Genomic DNA, 27870 nt, shown 5'->3' with positions numbered 1-27870 from the left:
GCTCGGGACATACTCGCGTTCTCCTAGAAATACCTCCATCAACGTAAGGGATCGGGGTGGATCTATCGGAGGATCCGAGATTCCCCGAAGTTAGAGAAAGACTCTGTAGAGCCCGGAGAACGCTTGAAGAGTAGCGGCTTTGAAGGGTACCATAGGAGGGGCGCCTGGGAGCTCGCAGACAAGATACCATGTACCTTGATGAAGTACAAGCCTTGCCAGATATTTTCCCCAGTATGCTAGGCTTGGGAATCGGACACGGCTTGGATGGGATATAGGTATCAAAGAGCCCATTCTCGAGTTTTTTTTTATCGGCAGCGTTGTCGGAGCCTTACTTAGCCTAACTTCTTTGCGGGGCTTTCTGGAAAGCCACCTAATCTCATTCGTCGTCTCTTTCGTAGAGTAGAACACCGTGTGTATCGCGATGGAGTTCTCGGGCGTATCAGGCATGCTCATCGTCAGTTCTCGCCAGATATTACGACGGACTTCAGCGGGGAGGTTGAGTTCACGAGGAGGGACAAAGTATCGATGTGGCTTCGGAACTGAATCTAACAGTGATGATATCCACAGATGAGTCTTTCCTACGAGGAATTCTCGAGCCAAGCTCGAGAGTTTCAAGAAATCGCTGAGTCGCTAGACGACGGATGGCGACTGAAGGGAGTAAGTTTGAGCGGGCTCTCCGTACAGTTTCCTCATCCGTCCAGGATTCGTCAAAGAATATTGTTGGTGTTTCTCCGCTAATCAGGATCCGACGGTCCGATTCCGAACCAGCGAATCACCTGCTAGTGCCCCCGTTCAAGGTTGATCCCTGATCGGTGGCTAACTAGGTAATGACTTCCCTTCGCAGGCATCGGATGGCAAGCACTATTTATACAAGACGCAGTATTATACTCCACCCCAAGTCCTGAACCCCTGTAATGCCGACTGCTCCCGAGAGCAGTCAGTGGGTGCCACTGACTCCCAGGTCCGCGAAAGCCACGAAGACGGTCAGCAAACATTTGTCTGGGAATACAATATCGTCTACAGCGTCAGCTACGAGGTTCCCGCTTTATATTTCAATGTTTTCAAGCTCGGCTGTAAGTTGGAGGGTTCGATGTCGGACTCTGATAAGGCATTGATGTATATAGAATATAAACTACTCACATGGCGTCCATCGCCCTATACAAATCTTTTCTGAGTCCCGGGAACTTGATTCCTAGGTGCCGCACCCCTCAGCTTGGACGAGGTCTGGGATTTTTGTCGGCTCTTCGGTGCCCCCTTCGGGATGAATGCGGAGGATCTTTGGTCGACGGTAACTCAACAAGAGCATCCGAGCACTGGCGTCCCTAATTTCGCTCTACATCCTTGCAATACCCAGAGGATGATGCAGCACCTCCTAAACTCACTGCATTTCGAAAAGTGAGGTTCTGATAGGCATAATGTGGATGATCTTTGCGGTCGTAACCGCTTGAAGCTGAATTTTTTCCTTGCAGGAAGAACTATCTCATCACGTGGCTTTCATCTGTGGGACCTATTGTAGGCATCAGGATGGCGAACGCTTACTGTCCGGCCTTGTGATCGATGGCCAGCGACCGTTGAGATATTCGCCAAATAAAGAGATGGAATCATTGACGCGAACTATCGGAGATATTGTCCGAATGCTCTTCGAGCCTTCAGTGAAATGGCGCTGATTGACTGCAATCGCAGTTGTGGTGGACGCCGGCGCGCCTTGATTCTCGCCGTCATCGAATATGCTACCGAAGCTGTTCGTGAGTGGAACTGTAAAGTTTTGAGGACAACGAGGGAGTCTCTCCCCTCGATCAAAGACCCCTGCGTTTCTCAGTCGCTCTGAAGTCGATGAATCATATCTCAATACGCTCCAGAAGACGGTTTTGGACCATTAATGTGACCGGTCACAAGACCTGTCTTCCTTTGACCTTAGGCGCGTTTACTAAGCCAATATCTCGAGTCCCCAATCTCGACCGCGAATCATAGCCGTTATCGTTTCGTGTAAGAGTGAGAGATTTGCAAGACCCTCCCTGCGCACACCGCTGGGGAAGCCGGACCTCAGTACCCTGCCTTTGTCGCGCCTCTGCTAGCCTTCCCTACTGTTCACATACAGAAGAACTCAGTAGGTAGGATAGTTCGATTACCGAAGTAAACTCGAGTTCCGATCGACCCATATTTTCTTTCTTGCCAGTTCGCTCTTCAGGAATAACTCGGTCGATTCTCACTTGGAAATGAATTTATTCTGTCGAAATGTTTTCTCGTTCTCAATCGGCCCGGAGGGACGGACCCGCAGCTGAGCGGCCTGAAGGAAGTCTCTCGAGGAAATCTCATTCAAGTCCGCAGTTAATTGTTTTCTCTTCGAGTGAGTTGAGAGGAGTAAGTCAATTAGGCAAACATGTTGGGCCCCTTTCTCGGGAATATGTGGAGCAATGACAGATTCCTCGGTTCAATTCCATCATCGTAGAGCGGTCGGTCGACAAAGGCTGCGCCTGATACCACGGCAACGACAGGAATTGTTTGTATACAAATTTATCATACAAAATCGTGGTCTTTTCGTAAGCTCGCTTGCCCTGCTCGAAGCGGATATTCCCTCCATGGTCGAAATGAAGCAAGTACCGCCAGCGGTGAGAAAACTTTCCCTCTGCCTTATCGTATAAGTCAATCCGCCCTGGTCGGATCGATCGATTGATTGAATGATTGATTAAATGATGCTTCCCAGACGGAGATCCTAGATGGAGACTCCGACGGATTTGCCAGAAGACCGAAGCTCGTTCATCCCTAACCATGGAGCTTCCGCTGGCTTCCGCTGACCATGCATCCATAGAATGTGACTCTGTATCCAGAAGGCCCGATAGCGATATCGCACAGCTCCTCGACCAGACTCTTTGAACTGGTAGGCGTTGCGTCGTTTTCACATTCAACGACTACTACGATATGAAGCACAATCCAGAGTCCAAGGCACGGAGGTACCTCATGCCAAAATTATTCATCGTCATTGGAACGGGGAGGAAATTATACACCTCACGAGCTCTCAGTCCCGTGATCACAAGTTTTGACATGTCTGATTTCGACGAGGCCCGTTAATACGGAACGGCTGGTTAGTGCATACCCTCCAGGTTCGCCGTAACATCATTACAGGTCAAGAGTTTCAGAGGCGGGTGCCTGGTTCCACTCAGGGACGGTAGCCCTCCATTGTTGACATCGTATCGATGCTGGGGCGATTCCTAAAGCTGGCAAAGAGGGGGTTATGATTTAGGGGGGGGGGTGGAAGTTGCCGCTCATTCCTATCCTCTGAGGGAATTCGTCTCAATGACTCGATTGCCCGGACTCAATGTCACATTCAGTTGAAGGCTAGATCGTTGCAAGTGTTTCGAGCGAAGTAAAGCTCGCCAGTTTTTAATAAAAAATTACTCAAACAGCGACTCCCTCATTTTATCCTGTAGAGTGACATTCTCACATGACTCATCCACAGGGCTTGCCTAGCGCAGGCGCATCTGCATCCGATTTCCGATGTTCCGCGTCGACGGCGATAATCCGGGAGCTCAAAAATCGCGGATGGTTCCTCATCATCACATACGCCCAATCTTGATGATATTCATCTAGCTTTCGGATAATAGTCGCGAGAGACTTCTGTGCCGTACGGGCTCGCGATTTGCATCCCGTAGAAGTTGCTAAAAAGCAGCGCCGATAAGACCAGGCATGTCGGAGCTCTCGCTCCTCTCCCATGTGGTGAAGGTACTCGTTTCTTGAGCTCACTGCCTGCTATTCAGTGTTCAGATCATTTCGAGAAGAGTCCGGCGGTGACAAGTGAACTTAGCGTATCGCGAAATCATCCGAAAAATAGAATGACGGTCCGAATGCAAGTCTCCGTGTCTCTTCCATGATTTGGCGATTAGGTACAGTGGAATCTTCGAGAAGGCCTCCGCTTCTCAAGAAGTCGATTTGGAAACACTTTTGAGCTTGCATAAAGTAGCCGCTTCCGAGGGGCGCTGGTTCCGGATGGGTTCCGCGAGGATCTCACGGCACGTTTCAAAAGTATTTCTCCTACATTTGGGTACGTGAGTGTCTGTGTGTAGACTTGCTCTCGTGTCTTATCGCAATCATCTTTACATGTCACCGTACCTAATCACAGAGACTCACTGTTTTCTTCCCCTCATCTATGCGGACCACTATCTCGTGACGGAGTGCGACAGCTCATCGACAATTCCGCAGTCGATTGTTTGCTCAATGGAGAAAGAATCATATCGGTGGGGTTATGAACACTGTACAGATGAGTTGATGGGCGGCGGAAACGCTTCTCCTACCGCGCTCCAGTGAGAGCGATGAATGCCGTGAATGGGAGCATTGTTACACTCATTGATATATCCCATTCAGACGCGAATGCAACTCGAGAGATTGCATCTAGCCATCTTGGAAGATTAAGTTCCGCATCCTACCGATGGGTCGATTCGTTGAATTGGGTGGAACTTCTCCTTAGATTTAGGGAGGTGCACGTCGCGTGAGCGCGACCTGCAAAAATTGTTGCTGAATGGTGCGTCGTCCGTCTCCCGAAGAATCACTCGCTGTTTGGTATACAGGATCTTTGTCTAGTGTTGACTTTGTGTTCCACGACGGACTGAATTGGATACAGCTGCCTAAGCCAGTGAGTCATCCTACGAGCCGGACGCTGGCGACTAGAACGATCGCTTCTCTCGCTAATATACCGCATACCCATAATCGCCCTCAGGCCTCTCATCGCTACGAACACTCAGCTGAGAAATTTTAAGGATCAAACAAACTTCGGCTTGCATGCGCCCGCGCGAGCTCACACTCAGACAGGCTAACAGTATCTCGGTAAATCACTCGATCAGACAGAAAGGCGAGCGGTTCGCCCTCTCTGCATGCGATTTGGGGCAATACGGATAATTGCTTCTTTCACCCGAATCAATAGTTAACAGCCTCAATAGTATTTCTTCTGTATCGTAAAGTCGCTCCTCAAGGATGCGAATGATGGTATCTACAAGAATTCTCTGCCCTTCCGTACTAACCTTACCTAATCGCCTTTTCTTTGGAGGAAATCTTGGCCATTCTCTCACGTGTACCTCCGCAGCTCTAATCATGTATGCGCCTCCACCTCGAATTCGGCGCGAACGCCTGTCGGGAATATCTCCGCAGAATTCTGTAGTCATCCTGATGAATATTCAGACAGATCTTCCGAAAGGTCTGCAGGCTCTGTCAGCGGTGATTTTCCTTCCCTCGGTGTGCCCGAGGCCAACCTCTTGAAGCTCATCTTCCTAAGCGTCTCTCGTCACTATCACCTTCCATTGCAATTGAGATCGAGCGCCTCGTTTTCTAGAGACGAAATGATGACGTCTTCTTTCCGTTCTGCAATGCCACAGCTTTTCGGTAGGACTGTTTTGACCGTAGGGTTCTTATGCGGCCGTTGGAAGCTCAGAATCTCCTGAACCTCTCCGCCCCATGAAAGTCGATATGTTCCAGCTCTCCACCGGATGGTTGGGTCCCAGAGAGCTTGACAGAAGAGGTACAGTGCACCGAATTCTCTGAAGGCCCAAGCGATTACAAATTCCCACTTCGTGAAGGGTAACATGCCGTTCTGAAAAGAAGAGAAACTTTTTGAGGGGCAGTGTCGGTAAACCGACGAAAAGAGTCAGTATGGATAGACGGAACTTTTCAGTCACTGGCTCCGTGCCGTAGGAGCAGGATCGAATACCATAGAAGAGCTGAAGGCGCGACGGCCCTCGGCGGTTGGATCCATTTTAGAGACGCGCAAAATCGACTCTTTCCTTAGGATTCAGGTAGAAGCTCAGTACTCGGGACTGACGCAGATTCGAAAATTTCCAGATCTCGGATCGATTCCGCCGTTCCGCGATGACCAAGTGAGTGATGGCTCTCCTTGGTCTGCCGGGTGGATCCAGCTACCTACTACTATGCTGAGGAGGAACGGATCCATGGAGATGCGGCGCACAGACCGCCGACGCTTGGAATGCTAAGATAGGCCGATCCTCTCACCGACGTGATCGTTTACCGCCGACGAGAGTCTCCGTTCTTCTCAGCCGTCTTTAGTGGTGAGGTGACCGGTGAAGAGAGCATTCACGAACGACACGAGCAGCGCTCTCCGCGAGATGTCGTGGAAATTTACTCCGCTCGAGCTCAAGCGGCTCTGTCCGGTGCCCAGCGATATCGACATCGCTCTCGCTCAGACCCCGAAAGATATCGACGTTCTAGCAGCAGAAATCGGACTACAGCCCAACGAGTTCGATTGCTACGGCAAGCAGAAAGCCAAAGTTCATCTCGCCGCCTACGAGAGGCTCGAATCTCGGAAGAATGGTAATTACGTCCTGGTGACAGGCATAAACCCAACGCCGTTCGGTGAAGGTAAGAGCACAACGACCGTTGGTCTGTGTCAAGCTCTCGGGGCCTGCTTAAAGCAGAACGTATTCGCCTGCCTCCGACAACCTTCACAAGGTCCCACATTCGGCATAAAGGGTGGCGCAGCAGGCGGAGGCTACTCGCAAGTTATTCCGATGGTGGATTTCAACTTGCACCTCACCGGAGACATGCATGCAATCACAGCGGCCAACAATTTATTAGCGGCTCAAATAGACACTCGGATATTTCATGAGACCACCCAATCGGATGAAGCGCTCTTCAACCGACTTGTACCGAGAACCCAAGGAGAGCGTCACTTCTCAGCCATTCAGGTATGTCGACTCAAGAAACTCGGGATCTCAGCGAGATCACCGGCTGCTCTGACAGAAGCGGAAAGGCGCAGGTTCGTGAGATTAGACATCGACCCCTCGAGCATAACGTTCCATAGGGTGCTGGACACATCGGATCGTTACCTCCGCAAAATCACAATCGGTTTGGCCAATTCCGAAAGGGGGCTGAGCCGAGAAGCGCAGTTCAACATCACTCCTGCCAGCGAGGTCATGGCGGTATTGGCCTTGGCGACATCGTTAGATGACCTCAAGCAACGCCTAGGACGGATCGTGATAGGTACCAGTTTCGACGGCGAGCCTATCACCGCAGACGACTTGGGTTGCACAGGAGCCATGACTGTGTTGCTCAAGGAAGCCTTCTCACCCACATTGATGCAAACCCTAGAAGGGACTCCAGTGTTCGTTCACTGCGGTCCCTTTGCCAATATCGCACATGGCTGCTCGTCGGTAATCGCGGACAAGATCGCATTGAAGCTAGTTGGCGAGAATGGTTTCGTTGTGACCGAGGCTGGCTTCGGCGCAGACTTGGGAATGGAGAAATTTTTCAATATAAAATGCAGGTACTCGGGCTTGACGCCAAGCGTTGTGGTCATCGTTGCCACGATAAGGGCCCTGAAATGCCATGGCGGAGGACCACCGGTCGCACTGGGCTCCCCGCTGCCCGACGAGTACACGAAGGAAAATCTCGACCTGGTGCGAGAGGGATTCTGCAATCTCCGGAAACACTTGGAAAACTGCGCGAAGTTCGGCGTTCCGGCGGTTGTTGCCATAAATCGATTCAAATCTGACACCGAGAACGAGCTGCTCTTATTGAAAGAACTCTGCATTCGTCATGGAGCCGCGGCAGCAGCAGTCTCCAATCATTGGGCGGAAGGAGGCCAAGGCGCGCTCGAGCTTGCGAAATCCGTGCAGAGCGCCGCTCTCCATGCTACCAGCGCGTTTAAGTTCCTGTATCCTCTCGAAATGTCCATAGAGGAGAAGTTGGAGACCATCGCACGTGAAATTTACGGAGCGGGATCGATCGAGCTAAGTCAGAGAGCGAGGAAGAAGATCGCACTCTACGCAGAGCAGGGTTTCGATCGCTTGCCGCTGTGCATAGCTAAAACTCAACTTTCGTTATCGCACGACGCGAGCAAGAAGGGAGAACCACGGGGTTTCGCCTTCCCCGTAAGGGACGTTCATGCAAGCGTCGGCGCCGGCTTTCTCTACCCGTTGGCGGGTGACATAATGACAATGCCAGGCTTAAACACTCGGCCTTGTTTCTATGACATAGACCTTGACACAGAGACCGGTAGAGTCATGGGCCTATTCTAGCTCAACGGGAATGTTTCGATCCGAAGATGTTTCACGGCTCATTCGAGAGATTTCATGATTTCTGGATCTGTGGTATCCTCCGAACACGGAGAGTGGAGAGCGATCATTTTGCCGCCAATAAACGAAACGATAACAGAACAATTTTCAACTCCAGCAAACGACATCGCACGTACCTGAACTATAGAGAGTAGCAACCAGTCTAACAAAAACCAGATGAGCGAATGTATCAAGTAGACCGCGCAGACATCCCAGCCGAAGAGAAGACTCGTAGACCAGGCCACGCACAAGCCCAACAGCATGCATTCGGATAGTGGCTCCAGGACGATGAGCGCTGGCAGCATTGCATACCGCAGTTTCGTCCAACGCGTCAATCTCTGTTGGAAAAGCACCACATCGCATGTACCGCTGTTCTGCCAAGCGGGCTGCGATGACACGCTTATTTTCAGACCGCTAGAAGGAAGAATATGAAATCCGTATGAGCTATGACAGAATCACTCTGAAGGAGACAGGGTCTTATGTTCGAGTTCGATACCGGGGACGCATCCCTCGGATTCCGCAAGAGGACTGATGCCTCTGGAGCTCCCCGAGCCGCTCGAGCTCGCCTGCGCCCCTTACCGATCTGCGATTGCTTTCGCGAAAAAATAGTCTTCTGCGAGATATTTCGCAAAAGCTCGCAGCCCTCCAGCCTTGTCCAGTACGTCCTTCCTCATCAAGGCTGACATTCCTGTGGCGCAGTTGATTCCGAGCAGGTCACAGCAAAGATATATCCTCGCATGCGCCGTGCCGAAGAACACCTGCGGGGAAATTAGGCAAATGATCATTTCGGAACGACTCACGTATAATGTTCTTGGAATTTGGTGCTGTACTCGCACCTATCGGTGAATGGAAACGGAGTTTTCAGTTATCACGCTCTAACCTTTTCCAGTATTGCTGCGAAACCAGTTCGGTCACACGTGAATGGCATTTGGTGGACCAGACCGACATCCGGAGTCATGCACAGAACCATATCCAATAGTGTATCCTCTTTCATCCGGATGCCAGCATCCGAAACCATAACCAAAGGATATTTGGCTCCTCTGTACCCAGGCTCCATGTTATTTATTTTCGGATTCGGACCGATGTTCGAGCCGCCTACGGGAGATATGTCGTTAGTTTCGAGCTGGAATGGAATTTCCCATTCGTATCCTTTGCATGAAAGTCCGAGTCGAGAATTCACACGAACCGATGAATATCCGAGCAGCCACGTTAGGATGCTTCTTCATGAGGGCCTGGACTTGAGATATACTGGGATCATTCTCTTCTTGGACGCAGAACAACAATTCGTACTGAAACGCAGAACAAGATGGCTTGAAGCTGAGCTCAGTGGCTCCCTATCTTACATGGGTCGACTCGTTCTTGCCGTTCCTCTCTGACTCTCGTTTCGATCAATATCTTCAACCGGCTCGACTTTAGTCTGGAATCTTGGGATACACGGCAGTAGCTGGAGCAGAGGTCCCCGCGAGGGTGAGTCCAAATGATCCGCCCGGGTCGTACCCCCGGTCTTGCCGCTTGAAGTCACATAGGAAAACTCCGGAAGCTCTCGAATAATGTTACTTCTTCCGTTCGCTGGGCTCTTATGCGAGGATCACCAGGAGGGGAGACTGAGTCTAGCAAGGAAGATCTCGTCGAATAAGTCAAGAAAGATAGATCTGTGAGGGATTCAAGAACTTCAGCTCCATTTTTATTATCCACGATGCGTTGCGCTCATATTCGACGGTGTCTCTTGGTAGGACGTTTTGCTGAGGAACCTGCTTTCCCATCTGGTATTCCCCGAACCCTTTGTTGGGCGGTCGTGGATCTGCTCTTCATGGGTCTGTTTTCCGCTGTGTGTTGCTCGGTGACGCCCTCCTGTGACTGCTTCCTAGCGTCGAGCGCTTGTCGTTCCTTTCTTCGTTGCATTTTCGCCGCGTGCTTCTCTTGAGGTGTCCGCGTCTTCTTGACTTTCTCTGGACGCTTCCGCTTCTTCGGAGGCGGAGCGATGTCCTCAGGCTTGGTTTGGTATTGAGGCAGTTCAGGTATGACATTGTCCTGACCGTATAGTTCCGTTCCCTCACATAGACCGCTGTGGATTTTCACCAGTTTCAATGTGAGCCTTGGACCCAGCTCATAGAGCTTCAATGCGCTCTGTTTACCGGGAATGTTCCCCCTAGCACTGACTCCCTCTGGGCAGATTACCCGGTTCGTTCCAGCGAGTAGTTCGTCTGCCTCTGATTCAGACGCATCTGGATTGTCGACGAAATCCGATATATCTGTCAGGTTTCCGAGTTTGGGTATCTTCTTGTCCAGAAGTCGTTTCGCTGCTTTCGCGATTCCAGTAGGCACAACTTTTATCGCGTAGTGTCTCCATTCAACTACATCTCGCTCGCCGTTGTAGTTGAGCAGCAAGCAGCGCTTGACATTGTTCAGATTCACCTTGTTGATATTGATGCTAGGTAGCATGTTTTGGAACATCGTGGACATCAGCTTGAAGTGCATACCCGGACCGAGGAAGTTATTCTGGATGAGGAGTGCGCCCGACATGGGCCGATTCGCCATTTGTACGACTTTCTTCAAGGTTTTCCGGACGAGAGCGGCCGTGGTGAAGCTCCTTATTTCGAATGTCAGTGTCGGTCCGCGAGGCAAATGCATCACTCTCAGGAACATTTTCCCGCCGGTCGTCTTACTCAGAACCAGCATATGAGTCACGTGGAAGAAACCCGCCATGGCAACGAAGTCTTTCACTGTATTCTTCCGCTTTGTTTTCAGCTTCGAGGCTGTGAACGGCTCCATGACTTTCCGCACATCGGCGCATAGCTCTCGTTCGACTCTGTCGCTTTTGCCTTGTGTTATCACGAAAGTGTGTGGAGCTCTGATCAAATGCTGGGCTTCACCATCATCAGGGCCCTTCAATTGCTCGTCACTAAAATATCGGCCGGTTTTCGGTCGCTTGGTCACAATACGATGCACCATTGCGTCTCTCCGGATCGCATACCCGCCGCGATGAACCGCGAGTAGATAGACACGTGCGTCACTATCGACGACACCCACCACCACACACTCTCTGGCCACCGAACAACAAACACCAAACCAGCCACAGACACACGCGGCGCGCACACAGTTTGATAGCAGACCGTTTCGCTAGCAGACGACAGGAAGATGAGACGCTCTCTCCGTGAGAGACGCAATCACTGCAAACGGGAGGATAACGACGACAGGGGCTAATCCCTTTCGGCGTTGGAAGGGATCCAACCTCGCTCCGGAATCTGCGGTCCGTAGAGACAAATCATACGAAGGGGACAACGGCTCGTTTCGAAAGCAATCCCAGTCGCGTACCGGGGACTGAATGCCAGGCGTAATTGAATGCCGCGGCAGAGCTAGACGTACGATCGATGGGAACGCGGTTCGATTCAGGCGGGAGAAACCCTCGAGCCGAGCGGTGACTGGGCGGTACTGCCGAGGAGCGGCTCCGGAAGACCTTGAGCGGGCTTTGAGGCAGAAGACGAGTCATAAGTATGGGTATCCACGTAAGAGGATTCCGCTGCATGAGATGTACATACATACGAGAGACTTGGAGGTGCCTCGTCTCATGATAGCGATCGTAGTCGGCGAGCAATCATATTTTTCCAGCATCGCTCGCCCGCTCGCCACTAACGGACGGGACAACAACACGATATCCACTTCCACCTGAAGGCACGAGCGATTCGGTTGTCCCGAATCTGAGTGGGTCAGAGCACTGTCGAAACAGAAGAGAGGCATATGGCTCCCCCGTTTGACGGAGGGTTGCCAGTCAAGTCCAGTAGTGAAGAGCAATCTTCCCCTCGAACCATACCGGACCTCCAGACGAGCAAACCCTGGAGACTATACTTCGGTGTTGATGAACGAATCTAATGCAGTATCTCAGACACTCACCGTTGGATAATTCATAGTGAAAAACGATTCCAGGTTGCTGTACAAGTTACTGTCTACCCCGGTGAGCGGTTTCAGTATCGAGACGCCCTGAAGCGGCACTTCTAATGACGTGACGCTTTTCTTCCGATGTAGCTTCAATTTTCTGCAATGAGATCAAATCAGATTTAGGTCTTCAATAGGCGTTAATGCAGCGGAAACTCGGGGCTACTTCGATAAATCTACACACCGTTTCATACGCTACTGCGGCACATTGGCGTAGCGATCTACCGAGACATTCTGATGGAGCCGTCGACGAAAAGGCATTCCAAGCTTGACATACCGAGCGTGCTCACACCGGTCGATAACGCTAACTAAGTTCTTATCGGAGCTCGAGAGCAGCTGACGACTCAAGATTCCGACCAAGCCCGCTCTCATGCGACACTCGCGCACCGCATTTTCCGGCCCTTATTGCCGGTGTGGACGGGTGTCAATGTACCCGCGCCTTCGCAATTACGTGTAGACAACATCAGAGAACATAAACAGAGGATTTCCACTTCCACATATGAGCCACTCATAGCGGCGACCGTTGTCATAGGCTACCACGTCGATCGTTCCTCTTATGAGAGACTAACGGAAGCAGTCGGATGAGGAACGAGCCCTCTTCGACGCTGCCCGCTCCAAAGGCGCAAGTCAAATTCATGCATTGGGGAAGCATCATTTTCGACCGCTCCATCCGCATCGACGATGATGTTCCCCTGCGATGAAGAGATGGACCCGTCTACTAGGGACTTTCATGGCTTCCCCACAGTCTCTCTTATACCGTGGATGACAGTACTCGGTGAAATTCTAGTGGAATATTCGGTGCGCCCCCGAGAACTTAGTGTAGCCCGTCAAGTTCCGTCGTCAATGTCGATTGCCGATTCACCCAGGAAAACTCAAAGGGGGGAGGGCGGAGACTACTATGAGCCCACCGATACACTCAACTCACGACGCGAAGCATGACGGTGGAATGCGACCAGGGTAAACGGGAAAGCAACCCGGTCTCTAATTCTCGCTTCAGAGGCAGAGTCCGCATCGATCGGGTGAATCGATTGAGGTCGTGAGAATTGAAGGTCGTCAAGAATCCCCACCTTCCTCTCACATCGTCTCCGCGTTTCCTTATTCGTTCCTGTCTCCTTCCCGTGAATTTGGGTTTCCGTCAATTCCTTTGCAGATCTCGACGGCGTGACCGCGAAACGGCATAATTATTTGGCGGAAGGTGAAGTTCGCGAGGCTGTGTCCCGATATCGAACTTGTAAATCACGAGGGATGTTGCTTCATAGAGCCACTGCAGCGTGCAGGCGTCCTCGATATATTCGAAAAGGCTCGATTCGCTCGCAGCCCATCGTTGCAATGCAGAGGCGGAGCAGAGCATGGCGGGATTCTTCGGCTTGAGACAAGCGTCGAGGAATACGCATCGAAGGAGGCCTCAGATAAGGGCGAGCAACGAGGGAAACTGATAGACCAAGCCGACGAGAGTAGAGTGATGCATGCAGCGGAGAGTGAATGGAGCATGAAAGGCTGTTTCATTCGAGAACAGCATTTCGGCGCTCCCTGTTTCCGTGAGCTCGTATTTGCGCTCGTAATGCATCGATGCAAGCATTCGTCGTATGGATCACGAGGAAACAGCGGATCGGTGATGAGTGATCCGAACAGCTCATTCGAAAATATTCCATGAGTCGACCCGACTGCTGCTTCCAAGCGGGCATGAGCATCGATTGGCTTCTTGGAGGAAGGTCTCCGAGAGAGAGTTCGGCGAGCCGCAATCTTGATCAAGACGGTGAAGTAATAGGATTTTGCCGTCGTGAATTCTCGAATGGTCAATGCAGCGGAAAGTTTCAGCGCGGTAATGGAGCACAATTGTCTACCGACCAACGGGACCTAGATCACGCCCATCGATAGATTCCGCCGCAATAGATTTCTCAATCATTAAACGTCAGGCGACCCAAACATTATGGCTTCCTGTCCCTCAAAGATGCCTGATCTGGCCTGAGGAAGTGTACTTCGAAAAATGGGAATTTCTCCGATGTTTACGATATGATCATCCGGGGGGCGCAGGGAAATCACTTCGGACCGGATAGGACTCGAACCCGTAAAACCCGAAGCCTGCGCACCGCAAGAAATGCAACAGCTTTGCAACATCACCCTCAATGGGTGACGCCTGATGTCCAGGGTTTGGAAGGTCACAGCCGCAGCTCCTCGTCAGCCCGGAGAATCGTACGTCCCTTGGACTATCGATGGGATGGAGACTCGGACACCAATGATTGTATGTTTATCTGTGTCGTCAAGAACGAAATCAAGAGCTTCGTGGGCCCTCAGTCAGAGGGAATGGATCCAGCGAGAGAGAGCTCTCCATTCTGAGCTTGACGGGTCACGCCGCACATTCACCAAAACTCATTTCTCCGGGATTCCGTCTGAAATGGAGTTCGCCGGATCTGATTCAAGTGATTGTCCTCTCATATGTGAAGAAGGAGGATAAGCGGAATTTACAGGTACTAGAAGCGTGAAACGCTCGCCGCAATGCAATGCCCGAAATCGGCAGCGCGTCGCAATTAGTCTTTCCTCATTCTTGGGATGATGCCCTGTGCGGGAAATCTGTCAAGCTCGTCGGAATCACACCGGGAGAGCCTGGGCGCTAGAATCGCAGAAATGTTCCTGTGGTTTTTGAGCGAGACTTGGCATGATCGAATCTAGATCGAAACTCAATTTTTAAAGTCGATGAACATGATTGAAAAGCGCGCCGATGGATCATCGAACTGCTTTCGGGGTCCGTTGACCACTCAAAACCTAGCGTATACAGCCGAGTTTTCGTGGCCAACCTACTGCGGGACGCTTCGTCAAGCGTGTCTCACTCACGCCGTCCGAGGGTTGCCTCACATCCCTTCCAATGTATCATCCATATTTCATGGCATCAGACGCACAACATTTCCGACCCATGTAGATGCAGAAGAATCAAGATGAAGGTCAGCTGATTTCTCTGACACATCAGCTGTCCTTCGAGTCAGCGGATGAACTTCGCGAACCCTCGAGAAAGCTCGGATCGCTGTATGAGCTCGGAATCCTCCGGTCGGTTGCATGGAACTAATACACGGAATTGATAACCCTGCTCAGAGTGGACGGGAAGTGTTCGGGGGCGACAAGGACGACCCACACTCGAGCCGATGCAATTTAGACTCGATCCATCGATTTTCTGACGTATCCTGATGTCTCGGGGATATTGTACTACAAGCTATGAAATTAGGTTTTTCAAGAAGCTCTCAAGCTCTTGGTTATCGGCTGCCACGTGCCGGAATACAAAGTCTTACGGAGAATCAGAATGCAGACAAGTTTCGCTGTCAGCGGGGATTATTTATGTTTTGGAGAGTTCCCTTGGCGATATCGACTTCCTCAGATTGTCCAGGCGCGCAGAGCGGGAATTTTTCTCCCACCTCGAGAAACCCGGAAACCTCTCGAATCTAAAAGCGAAACATCGCATGACCTTGTGGTAGATGTCTACCGGTCCGGGCTAAAGACCTAGAAAAACATAGCATCGCCCAATCGCTTCGTTCTGTCTGCTCTTATTTCCCATCTGTTCATTCTGTTCATCGGATATTCCAGAGAACGAGCAAGCTAGTGACAAGCATGAGATCCCACATCTGGAGGGCGGAGGTGTACCGAGTGCAATATGAGTTTTCGGTCCTTCTGAGGCGATACGCTCTTCTAGCCAGCGGTAGAACATCTCTGCTCTATAGCATCCTGCCCCCTCCCCGTGGAGTCCAGAGCGGGTTCAGTTCGGCCTCATTGATGAATCTCCACGTCGATATCGTCGGCTCTTTTTCTGTTGCGCTTCGGCGAGCCAAATGGAGGAGTCACTTGAAGTAAGCTCCCCTTCTCCGAAGCGAACGTGGTCTCCTGATTACCCAGGGTCATTTCCGACGCGATTGCGTTGAATCATATCATTAGTCAGAGGTGTTCCGGAGGACTCGTGTCCTCGGAATCGTCATAGAATATATCTATGCGAGCATTCAGGGGCGTTCCTCAGGAAATATATGTCATCGACGGATGGGGGCCGACTCGATCCCTGTGAAGATAAGCGATTCCGAACGAACACCGTCGTTTGGAAAGCGAAACTCCACCGCGCCTCCCATGTGGAGTCGGTTGGGCCGGTCAAAAAGGCCAAAGCTCGACCGGATCAAGATGGAATTCGAGAACTTGACTTAGCAGAAATGGGACGACGGTGACGCGATCGTGAGCGATAGCGGATCGAACGGACCGTCAATTCGCCATGACATCGGAACGAGAACATGTTTTTGTAGAGAGGAAGTTAGCGCTCTCTGACTTGGATAAGCCTCATGTTGATTTCCGCATGTTGCTCGAGAGTCGTAATCGAGAGCCCATGTGTCGTGTATTGTCGGACATGCGGAGCTCTTGAACCGGGTCTATTTGACGATAGCTCACTTGACACTCCCGAGACTCGCGAGACTTACAACTGTTGAGTATCAACGACACTGAGTGAGTGTTACGACAACGATGTGGTCGCCGGCGACACGAAAATAGGCCGTCGCGGCACGCTTGCTCGTTCGCTCGCACGAACAAATTGACGGGAGGGACAATTGTCAGCATACACGGTATTGAAGAATCGCAGAACATAAATAGAAGCGTTGGAAAATTATTAGCAATCACTTCGAGACGTCCTCCGGGGTCTGGAGATTGTTCCATGCCTTCGAGAATTGCATGTGACTTCTAGCCTTAGACGGAGCATTGCTTTTTCCGCCTGGAAGCCGATGCCGCCTCGAACACCGGAGCGTATTCTTCGGACTAGGCGAGGAAAGTCTCGTAATGAATCCGGGCTGCACTGTACAGCCGATACGAACTCAATGAGCTTAGCTGTAACAACAGCGGCTCGGATCCAGAGTCGACCGCATCGACATTTTCTGCATTTGATCGCACACCTGAACGCATTTGATGAGGCATCAGTGCAATTACTGGCTGCGATGGTGCGCTCCGCAAGCACATCGCTCATCGCTCTCGATAAGAAGGACGGTACTGAGCGGAGTGGAGCTGTTTCGAACACAGATGTTTTTCGGCCTCACTTGATCAGCTGATCGGGCGGTGGCCGACTCTTCTGAAAGGAGAGTGCTGCGCGCGGAATCAGCCTTGAGTCACGGAATCCCGATGCGTCAACGCGCGAGTCAGGTGACTTAGTGTCGACATTATGAGGTCCGCGAAACGCTTAACTGAGCCGAGAGCCTTACGCCATTGAGCGGCGGGAAAATTACTTGTTCTTCGAGTGGACAAGAGGGCACCATCCATTCCACAGGTGAAAAGCAGGAAACGGAAGTGGACGAATTAGTCAGTAAGACTGGGTTCATTCGCTGCTGCCCGAATGCTGCCATGACCGGTGACTCAGAGGAACACCTTGGTCAATTCGGATGTCGTGTGCAACATTTCGATACTATATGAAGCTCCGCAAACGTATGGGTATCTCGAATTCCATCAAAGGAGACTCCATCCAGTCGATCGTGACTCGTTCCACGGGAGGAGCCGATCTTCTGGATGAAAAACAGTGCGGCACGACAAGCGAGCGATAGAATTCGGGGGTTCTTGGAGAAGCACCATTTCGATACGCTCTTATCGCTGTCACATTCGCTTTTTTGACGAGGTCAAGTCAGAGCCCGCTCATTCCCAACCTCTTGACGCATCGTTCAACCAGAAAGTAACTTCTGCTTTTGTGGGGTTTCCCTGTTGACATTTACAGCGCGACGTCGCACCGTCAGCGACCGGTCGTGTCATTCAGGCTGGAAGTCTGCCTGGAGAACATCATCACTTCCACGCGAACACTAGGATCACGTAGAGGGAACGCGCGACACATCTACCTTCGAGGTCCTCGAGCCCCTCCATGTGCGGAAAGCTTTCAGAAGCCGACCGGGGAGGGCTGAATCATCACGTGGCCTATGGGAACCGGCGTTTTAGGCACCGCTCGGGTTCACCGAATCAATCGCGGATGGGTATCCACACTTCATCACAACAGTTACACTCCCTGACAACGAACCGATACGCATAGTTTCGGTGGAGGCCTGGGCTGAGAGGATCCTGATGTTCGGTGTGAGCTCACTCATCTACCGCGAATCATTCACCCTACTCGGTTTTTGAAAAGCGAGCATGCTCATCGAATTGTTTGATAGCCACAAGACAGACAGGCAGCCCGCCCGCCTTCCTTAGTTCACCGCCTGCCTGCCTGCTTGCCTGACCGCCCGCCCGCCAAGCCCATCGTCGGCCTACTTGCCTGCTTCGTTTGCAGGCTTCTTACCCGCCAGCCCAGCGCTCCCATGCAAGCGGAGCTCCATTGTCGTGGTCGTCGGCAACAACAACATGGAGCGAGCATGAAAATATTCGATGGTGGCGAGGATGCACCGTAGCATGTAATTTCTAATTGGGGAACACGCAGATACCGAATCGACAAAACTAACCCGTTGACGATGGCGAGTAGATGGATAGTCCATGAGAGCAGCCATCCTCCTAGGAACAGAATCGCAAAGCCGTACAGAGTACACTGAAGAACTGACATGTTGTGTAGATGCATCCTGTCGGCTTCTGTTTTGCGGCGCCTGGTGGTGGTAGCACCGGGCTGCCCCACCTCACGCGTCACTGGCCGGGGGCTTTCGGGCTCTCCGCTGCGCTCCACGGCTCCGCCAGGCACTCCGCCACACTCCTCGCTGCCATAGGAGTACAGACAACGACGACGATTGACCGAGCAGCCGCTAAATGACGTCACCAACTGCTGCTACCCACCCTCAAAGTTACTCTTCTCTCTCTAGGAATAACTTTGCTACCCGACCAGCACTTAGCGTTCATTCATCGTCTACCCTTTCCACATAGAAGCTTCTCTCTAGATTCCGAATTCAAAAGTACGCGGCAACGATGCTTGTCTGGGACGCGGGAACGCCCGCGCCGCTGCGCGAGCGGGGAGTGCTGACGTGAGCGGCGCGACGGGAATGATCAGGGGAATGCCTTTGAAAAATGGATTAAAGAGGAGCCGATACCGGTCTTGGATGTCGTTCATCTCGGCTAGAATACATGGATAGATTCGTGTCTCTCGACGAGTTTAACATGATCTTTCTCGCTGACTGACAGAGTCAGACCATATGAGATCCAGTTCGGGGACATGGATCTGTGTGATAATAGCACGCGATTTTGTCCGCGATTGAAGTCGAACTTCGACATCCCGGTGCTTCCTGTGATTATTTCAAGACGAAAAAGCGGCGCGGTGCAATCGACTCTGAACACAGGTGGTCACGAGTAACGACGAAAGAGCCCGGAGCGGAGGATGGTGCTAGTTGAGCTACGGGCGGCTAATGATTTGAGAACATTCTCGGGCTACGGGGAAGATCTTGAGAAACGCCAACCACGAGTCGGGAGAGGATAGAATTTAATTGCGCCCCGTCAGGTAGTGCTGTCCTAGGAGAATTTACTTCTGTGGCGAAGCCCCGTGTTGAACTCCGCCCGATGGCTCCCGGCCACTGACTGAGAATATCCCACGAGAAAGCTGCTCGACCGCATCAAGTCGGATTCTGATCCGAAAAATCGATTTCCCGGAGACACCTCGAGACCATAACGCAGTTATAGCTGTGGCTAAGGCAGATGAGACGGGACTCTGGATGGCTCCAATCTCAAAGGCGATCAGTTCGACTTCCACAACCTGTCTGTAGAGGAGATCCATATCGATTTGACTATTACCCGTGTCGTCGGGCCGGATCCAAAGAACATTCGCAACCTAATGTTGAAAGCCGTAGACGACGAACTACAGCTGGTTGTCTCAGTCAGCGAAGCTCTTCTGAGCAGCGCAATACTTACTGATGATCCTACAGCCTATATATCGAATCATCTTGACGCGACGTCATTCGACCATCGACTGCAAGCGAGACTCTAGCTCCATCCTTCACTCCGTTTCTTTCCGACGGGTGACTCATCGATTCGCCAGATACCGACGGGCCCAACTCTTCATACGATAGGGACAAGTCACCTACGAATGAGAAGGACGATGATCAAAGACACATCAGAAGCCATTTCTCGGCTTCTCGGTGTGTGCTCGATTCAGGATCTGTGGAGTCCGGATCGAAATCCGCTTGCAGGAACAGTTCAGTCGAGCAGTGCCGTACCCCAGGAAGAGAGGGGATTGCTGATTCCCAAGGCGCGCTTCCCAGAGGACGCGATTCCCGACTCCGATGCTGGAAAAGGAGATATCTCAACGAAATTTCCAGCAACGCACACCAGACCCAAGTGGTGCGTGCCGGAAACCGAGGATAATCGGGCCTTAAGGGCGCCGAATCACGACCAGGGGGTTCGGGAAACGCCAAACCTTCAGGAAAGTTTCCACCCTGAGGCAAGAATCGTCCGATTCGCCCTCGGCGCCAGTTAAAACACCTCATAGGTTTGAGTCATACATGCTGCGGTCGCTCCGGAGCATTCCTCTATAACATTGCCGTCAATCCTGCTGGTGTCCAGTGATCGGCCCGACTCCGTCTGAGCGTGTCGGGACACCAACATCGCCAAACGCCCCCTAAATCATCGTAGGTCCTCCATATTTGTCTCGCCGTCTCAAGCTCATTCGTCTTCGGCCAATACCTCGAACAGGGCTCCCCCTTGAGGTCATGAGAAAGAGTACGCTTCGGAAATATATTGAATAAAGCATTTCCACAGATATTCATGTCACCTCACTGACGAGTTATGATCCAAGCCTCATTTCCACCTGACTCGAGCGTATACGGGAGTGAAGTGCTTTACCGGCGAGAGTGATCGGGATTCACTCTCTACGAAGGCGTTGGAGAGTGCCTCCTCTATCCTGTATCCATGCTCCCTGGGGTCTACCTCGGACTACGCAGAAAAACGGAAGGGTTCTTCATGAGACGGTACCCCCCCTGTTTGCGGCAGATGGTAGACAGATCTCACAGAGTTTCTCGGTATGATTCTCCGCCTCTCTGATTCTCTCAGTCTGAAAACATTCCAGTCCATCCTATAGCCTGCGTGACGCAGCGGCGGGGGTGGGTCGTCTTTCTGGCCAGATGGAACGCCAAAGGGGCTACCCTCCGTCCCGACACTCTCCAGTCGTAGTGCCGGAGTTCGCGCCACGATGAGGTGCGTCGTGATTCGTTGACCATGCATCTAACCCGAGGTGTCTTTCGATTCTGAGTTTTGTGTTCTGGGCACTCTCCAACGCGATTCGGTCAGCGCAAACCGCTTACTCTCTTGCGCGTCTTCCCGAGGACCGTCTTTTCGTTGCACTAGAAACTTACATTTACGTCTGGAATGGCGCATCGAACGCCGAGAATCGCTCCTCTCATGTCGAGGTCGGATCAAGATCCGCGGGAGACCTTGACCAATTGAGATGATAACTATCGGGTATTGTTTCAAACAGCTAGACAATCCGGGCGATAGAATTCGGGCAGGGGGGAAATCGCGAACCGAGCAAGCAGGACCCTCCGGTCGACGCAGTAACAGCGATTCCTACAATCAAGATGAAAGCAGCCTCGTGTTAGACTTGGATAGGCTCCGAATCTTGGAATGAAACAATACGCACTCGCAGAGCACAATCGGCTGCGTAAGAAGGGGGGTCTCAGGGCTCGGATCTGCCGCCGCGGGCCATACTTCGCTTGATCCGCGGGATTCGACTAATGACCGGACACGATTCCCGGCCCCCAAGTGACGATTGTATGGTATTCCGCGCGGGCGAGGATAGATAAAGCTGGTATCTCAATCCCGCGCGTGTACTCCGGAGGGGCTCGTCGCCGGTCGACTCCCGCCGGGATTCAAGGCCTCTCATGATGGACGGACCCCGACTCCACGGAGGAGCCCACAACGGGGAAACAGTCGAATCTCGACAGCCGTTTGTCCTCCATCATCCATTCGCTGTATTATCGAATTCCGCGGGTCGATGTGAAAACAGGCTAGGGATCCGCGAATCAATCTCAAGAGCGAAATTCTTGACTTACTTCTTCACATGACAGCGAGCGGAACGCGCGCCTAATATTGCCAGCGGCTCTCGAGGAGTGCTAGTTCAGAAAATATTACTGAGTACTGCGAAAAACGAGTGGCTTGATCGGGCTGAGACCACATCTAGTAACCCTTGTTTTTCTTCGGTCAAGTGGAACCGATCCTCCACTCGATTCCGATGTTCATCTGCGCAGTGCCTTTCAAGCTCAGGCAAATGACTCTTCTATTAAGAAGGGTCAAGTTCCCCGTACGGCTCATGCCTTCCATCTGAATGAGCAGATATCTGCACATCGAGGCATTTCCGGAGGAGAGCAATATAGTCTCGGGAACGACGCGTGAGCGCCCGAAAGGCCATTATAAGAAAAACAGACAGTACCGCGACGATACATCCCGGGGGAGCGGTGCGGATTCGGTTTCATCATTCAGCCCTTCAGCTCGACATCCGATGTCGGTTGCCTCCGGGGAGAATCGGGCCGGACAGGTTCGATCATTATCTTCAACTGAGAGCGATCGAGGGACGAATTTCGATTCCTCCTTTCAGGACTCGCGAATACAATCTCACGCGGTCGGTTCTCGCGATATTATCTTCCGCTTGAATTCTGGCTCGACGAGGAAAGCGAGGGGGAGGGGGTGGCTGCCGATCATTCGGCTCATGACCACGGAGGCTTCCTCGGGATTTCCCATTTGTTCAATGAGGGAAGAACGCTGAACTCAATGGGAAAGTCGAGAGCGAGGCATCAGATTCAAATGAAGAGAAGGAATCGAGGCCTCGCGGAAGATCCCTTTTCCTCTCAATATGTTTATACTGGCGCTGAATCATATCGCTTAGAGCTACTGAAGTGAATGAACTTCTGTGTGGCGTCGAAGGAGCCCTCGCTACGGAGAAGTCGCCCCATCTTCAACGCGGCGGGAGAGCTCACGAATTCTTCGGAGATGCTCCCTTGAATCGACGGACATGTTGTGATTGTGCTCGGTAAAAAGCGTGCGAGTCGGGTGGACCTTGTGAAGCCTATGTATTTCCTCTGTTACGGAGTCATCTGATCTCCCCCGAGCCTCCTTTGAGTTGTCGCCCGGGCAGCGAACATGCGCGCAACTATGTGGTTCTTCGTCCGCAGTTCCGTGCTGATGCTCAGTATGTTGAAGCAGTCCGAATATTCATTTCGAACATTGCATCTTTTGGTGGGGGAAGCCTTGTTCGGGATGATTCCTCCCCCTTGCTAGCTTGGTAAGGGTAACAGTCGTTTACTCCTTCAGTGTTGTCGTGTTCGATAGTCGTGGAACACAATGGAACCTCGGAGGCGACCACCAAGATCAAGCAGACTGTTAGCAGTATTCGGAATGATCTCCGCAACCGGGTCGGAAATCGGACGCGATTGCAGTCGAACAAGACTCACGGACTACAACCGGGTTTGGGATTTTTTGCGTAGGCTATTCTAGATCATCATCATTACCCAGAATATTAAATTATCAGTGATGCTGAATCCATGATTACGATTCAAGGTGATCCCTCGTCCGTTCGATTCCTAGTTTTCGGTGATTGGGGCGGGATCCCATTTTATCCGTACAGCACGGTGATCCAACGCCGAACTGCGAAACGGATGGCCTCTTTCGCTTCGAGGAAGGAAGTACAATTTATCCTGGCCCTCGGTGACAATTTCTATTTCACCGGGGTACGAGACGTCGACGACCGGAGATTCCAGGTGAGGAGATCACGAGACCATCCGAGAATAAAGTCCTGATCGCCGGGAACTTCCTGAATATTTTGGAGTGGATTTGAAATACCGAACTCGAATTCTAGAGAACATTCGAAGAAGTTTATTCCGATGGCTCAATGCGAATACCGTGGTATGTCATAGCCGGGAATCATGATCACGATGGAAATGTGTCAGCTCAAATAGCCTATTCCAAAGTCTCTAATAGATGGTGAGTGATCCTCGCGAAGATGCGTCGGACATTTGCAAATCATCTCGGCTCCGCTCCGTGCGACCTAATGATGACGGGAGGAATTCGATACACCGATGTATGACTGGCTGAATGCATTCTACTCATTATCCGCAGGATATTTCCCGACTATTACTACAGCCAAACATTCGAAATTCCGGGAACCGACAACGATACTCTGGACGTCTTCATGCTCGACACGGTCCTCATCTGTGGGAAAACAGACGGGAGTGAAGACGACCAGCCGAATCCTCAGACTCGCAGCAAAAACTATTCCAAACAATTTCGCTGGCTTATCGCGGAGCTGGAGAAGTCCAAGTAAGTAAAATTGAGTCGCCCTCGAGAAGCCCCCAAAAACCTCAGATAGATGGGGCTTACGCAGATGGTCACGGTAGACGCGGGATTCTCGACCGGACTTTCCCGTGGATCGAGATATCCCGGTGGTTTTAGATGAGCGATCTCGATCGATTTGTGGTGCGCGCTCGACGCTAGCACCAGCTCCGTTTCCCCTGGAATCTGACGGGCTCTGCGAGGTCCAATCTCAGTCCAAGCGAATTCTCGAGAGATTGCCTCAGATGAAAAAATCCGCACATTATTATTATCAGAGCAAGGTTTTGAGAAATGCTTTCTGATTCGTTCGTCAGTCAGGGGGAGGCGTCGGTGTTGGAACAGAGTCCTCTCGACCAGTGGTTCATCAGCAAAAAAGCTGCTAATCGATGCTATAGAATTATGGGTCGGAGACGGATATTGCGGATTCAACGCAACATCCGATTGCCGCCGCTGGGGAGCCGGACTTGGAGGCTCATGCGGTTCAATCAGCTTTCGCTGAGCGCTACCGGTGTGGCGCCAGATCCTGTGCTCGAAGAAATCCATGACGCCTTAAATAGATAATAAGCTCACCTCCGAAACTCATCCACGGTAACGCGGCCGAGAACCCTCTACTCCCCGAGCAGTCAGCGGCAAACGAGGATCTATAATGCATATTCGAGATAATGCAATGGATGACGAGAAAACTGTGCGGAATCGTATCCTTACTATGAACCAGGCCTGGGCGGCTAAGAGGTACTCTAAGGGCCCTAACTACCCACCCTGATATTTGTTCTAAAGTTGTGATCTCCGGTCACCTCTGAGCGATGATTTCTCGATTCCGTGAGGGTACGTGAGACGATGGGAGGGATTTCTTAGCAAGCATGTAGCGAAGCCAAGCGTGCGGAGTCGGATTTCCAACCTCGGTTTTAGCGTACTAGGCTCGGAAATCGTGGAAACCCCGACATTCATGCACGGAATCATACAAGCTTGAGACGTCTCACTAGTTCTCTTTCGCGAATCCCGGTGGAGATTCTCTCAATGCCACCCCTGGAGTTTTATCGTTTGTCTTGCAGGGCAAAGTACATCCTCGTTGCCGGTCATTACCCGATTTACTCTGCATGCTCACACGGGACCACGGACTGTTTAGTATCCGAAATGGTTCCAATCCTCCAGAAATACAAAGTGAACGCGTACTTAGCTGGCCATGACCATGATTTACAGGTGAGTGGCGTACCTATAGGTTGACTAATATCGATCATCATACCTCATTGACACACCTCAGGAAAAAAGTATGAGCTGCACCGAGTGCAGAGATCGGAAAAATTATTCAGCTCCGTAAACCCCCTCAGCACATAAGACCGGATCTTGGCGCCGGGAACTGGACTGTGGAGTACTTCGTGTCAGGTGCAACGAATTTCATCAATCCCTCATTGATCCACAAGCGAACGCTGCCGAAAGACTCATTGAGATTCGCTTGGGCTTCATTGTTCAGTTATGGCGGTTTCTCTTACATGGAGGTTGGAAAACAGAAGATGACCATGCAAATGTACAGCACAGCCGGAATCCTACTCCACGAACACGACATGCCGCCTAGATTCTGAGCGAGGACGATCTGTGTTGGATAGCATCAAGGCGTGCATCATCGCAGTACCGCCGAGAGCTTTGGGCTCGAGGCTCGTCGAGAAAGCGTCCGGTCTCCTACCAGTGTGGCGCCCGGACTTCGCTACCCCACGGATTCCCGTTGTTGTCGCTTTAGGTAATTTATATCGAGGAGATGAAGAGAACTGCTCTGAGCTTCCGCACTGTGATGTGCCCTTCCATGATGATCGCGGGAAATGAAAAAAATTTAATGGATGGGACTCGAAGCGGAGAATACCTCGGACACTACCGAGGACGATTGAGCCGTTCAGGACTCCGCCCGGAGATCATTCATAAGTTCGCGGCTGTCGGAAAGGGACGATATGTTTTCCTTGAGCCGAGCCCACGGCCGCTCAACATCCCCCAACATGGGTGAATTTTTTATAGAGTATCTGTATGGACATCTTTGCTATAGATCGGGAACCCCTCTTCGGTCCCCCAGAATATGGTCGAGAAAGCGTCCGTATCACAATAAAATGGAGAAATGGTCATTTCCGAGTCATCACTGATCAGACCCCTACTTGCGGAGCTGTGTTCGAGGGACGGTCAGTTCATCGACGCGATTGGAGCTCGATCGAGATCATCGATATGATCTTGCACCACTTCGACGCCGATAGGCAGGCGAGGTGGAGCATCCGAGACACCGAAGGCTCAAGCGTTCGCGGCAATCTATAAGCTGTCCCGGTCTCTGACTGAGGAATTGACTTACGACAGCTCGGCGGGAGAGTCGAGTAGCCCGACACCCTCCCCGTCGAGTGATAGGTTCCAGAGAAGACAATCGTTCTCGATGCAGTGTAGTGCGCTCATTGGTACCCCATCGGGACCTAGCAATTCTGGTACGGATAGGCGGTCGGAGGCGAACCTGGGGAGGAAGAAGCCGGAATCATCCTCTCCGCACCATTGGACCATGTGTTGCACCAAGTTGAGCATTCGAGTGGATTCCTAGGGATCGTACGCGTAACGCACACGGACATCCATTCCATATAGCAAGGGGGACATCATCGATAACATGTGCAGGGTGGGGCAGTATAAATACCCCATTTCCAATGATCCCCATGAACTCCGAACCGAGGCGGCTAGCGGAATCCTGCTTACAGTAGAATGACCACGAGGACTTGCAGTTTCAGAAAAAAAATCATCTGGTCCGAGACTCCTCACCAGGTGGACGTTCAAAGTTGACGTTTTGAAGTTCGGCTAACGTCATTCTCATAAGGCTCGGTATTGATTTCTGTGGAAAAAAAACATTTTCCTCGCTTTCCCGCTGATTCTCGTTCTCCAGCTTGGAGATATCGGACCAAAGGAATTTTTTCCTGAGAGGGCGAGTCCTCCTAAACATTTTGCCGCAAACAGAACTTCGCTAGCCCTCATGGTTCTGATTCCATGATCAAAACAAAATGGGGAGAATATACTGCCCCACCTTATACATCTCAGGCTTCTTCCGATTTCTGGGGGGAATATAATCCGATGGCATACTCCTGCCCTTATGTCCGGCATCGTCTTCGCTTGCATCGCATCTTCGTCTGAATCAAGAATGCCGCGGTATCGTATCACCCGGAGCCCGGAATAACGAGAGGAGTTTGTTGTATATACTTGAAAGTCAGCTGGTGTACGAGATCGGCGTATCCTCGAGGGATGTCTGAGTACAAGACTCCCCAAGGTTCTGTATGATCTATCTCTGGAGTAGTTGGACAGCCTGAAGAGCTTCTCGTGGACTGACGGGCTCGTCCTCTGGCCCCACCTTCCCTGAAAGACTCCGGTCCTGCTCCGATATCCGTGCTAAATGCTTCCACCATCTCATGCTCAATGAACGTCAAGCGCGCAGCATTGAGCGTCTTCATCGATTCTGACGTGTCAATGAAAATCGTGAGTCTGCGAGGGATCGAGATTCAGCGCCGAATCGGGCGGCCTCGGCCAGGACATCAGCATCCATAGTGCCGAAACCATATCGGAGAGCTCCCGGAAGGTATCGCTGGTCGCTGTTCGTCATTCGTCGGCCACAAATTGGACAGCCTGCAGGATATCGATCCATGAGCTGATCTCTACGGCTGTT

The 27870-nt window shown here is 51.6% G+C and overlaps 5 protein-coding genes across 5 annotated transcripts; 3 read left to right on the top strand and 2 right to left on the bottom strand.

The window, feature by feature from the left end:
• Positions 1–421: 421 nt before the first annotated feature.
• On the top strand, positions 422–1554 carry Atg10 (Autophagy-related 10). The gene is made up of 5 exons (XM_018638244.2): positions 422–454; positions 568–657; positions 845–1073; positions 1197–1395; positions 1470–1554. Exons 1-5 carry the CDS (start codon positions 422–424, stop codon positions 1552–1554), a joined length of 636 nt encoding a protein of 211 aa, XP_018493760.2.
• A 3019-nt stretch (positions 1555–4573) lies between these two features.
• On the top strand, positions 4574–8165 carry pug (pug C-1-tetrahydrofolate synthase, cytoplasmic). The gene is made up of 2 exons (XM_018638248.1): positions 4574–4627; positions 5827–8165. Exon 2 carries the CDS (start codon positions 6108–6110, stop codon positions 8016–8018), a length of 1911 nt encoding a protein of 636 aa, XP_018493764.1. The 5' UTR covers positions 4574–4627; positions 5827–6107; the 3' UTR covers positions 8019–8165.
• On the bottom strand, positions 5279–18658 carry GlcT (ceramide glucosyltransferase). The gene is made up of 7 exons (XM_003740145.1): positions 18413–18658; positions 11946–12087; positions 9241–9343; positions 8935–9149; positions 8634–8812; positions 8192–8468; positions 5279–5578 (listed from the first exon to the last, which is right to left on the bottom strand). The coding sequence occupies exons 1-7, from the start codon at positions 18523–18525 to the stop codon at positions 5279–5281; spliced, it is 1329 nt and encodes a 442-aa protein (XP_003740193.1). The 5' UTR covers positions 18526–18658.
• On the bottom strand, positions 9713–11088 carry ppan (Brix domain-containing protein peter pan). Its single transcript, XM_003740141.2, has one exon. It carries the CDS (start codon positions 11004–11006, stop codon positions 9762–9764), a length of 1245 nt encoding a protein of 414 aa, XP_003740189.1. The 5' UTR covers positions 11007–11088; the 3' UTR covers positions 9713–9761.
• Positions 18659–23027: 4369 nt separating the features above from the next.
• On the top strand, positions 23028–25783 carry LOC100905614 (tartrate-resistant acid phosphatase type 5-like). The gene is made up of 7 exons (XM_029110562.1): positions 23028–23064; positions 23187–23339; positions 23433–23632; positions 23731–23855; positions 23991–24191; positions 25256–25403; positions 25532–25783. The coding sequence occupies exons 1-7, from the start codon at positions 23028–23030 to the stop codon at positions 25781–25783; spliced, it is 1116 nt and encodes a 371-aa protein (XP_028966395.1).
• The last annotated feature ends 2087 nt before the right edge of the window (positions 25784–27870 follow it).

This window comes from Galendromus occidentalis, unplaced genomic scaffold, assembly GCF_000255335.2.
Source record: "Galendromus occidentalis unplaced genomic scaffold, Mocc_1.1 scf7180000076770, whole genome shotgun sequence".
Lineage (NCBI taxonomy): Eukaryota > Metazoa > Arthropoda > Arachnida > Mesostigmata > Phytoseiidae > Galendromus > Galendromus occidentalis.
This window is presented reverse-complemented; position numbering and strand designations above follow the sequence as displayed.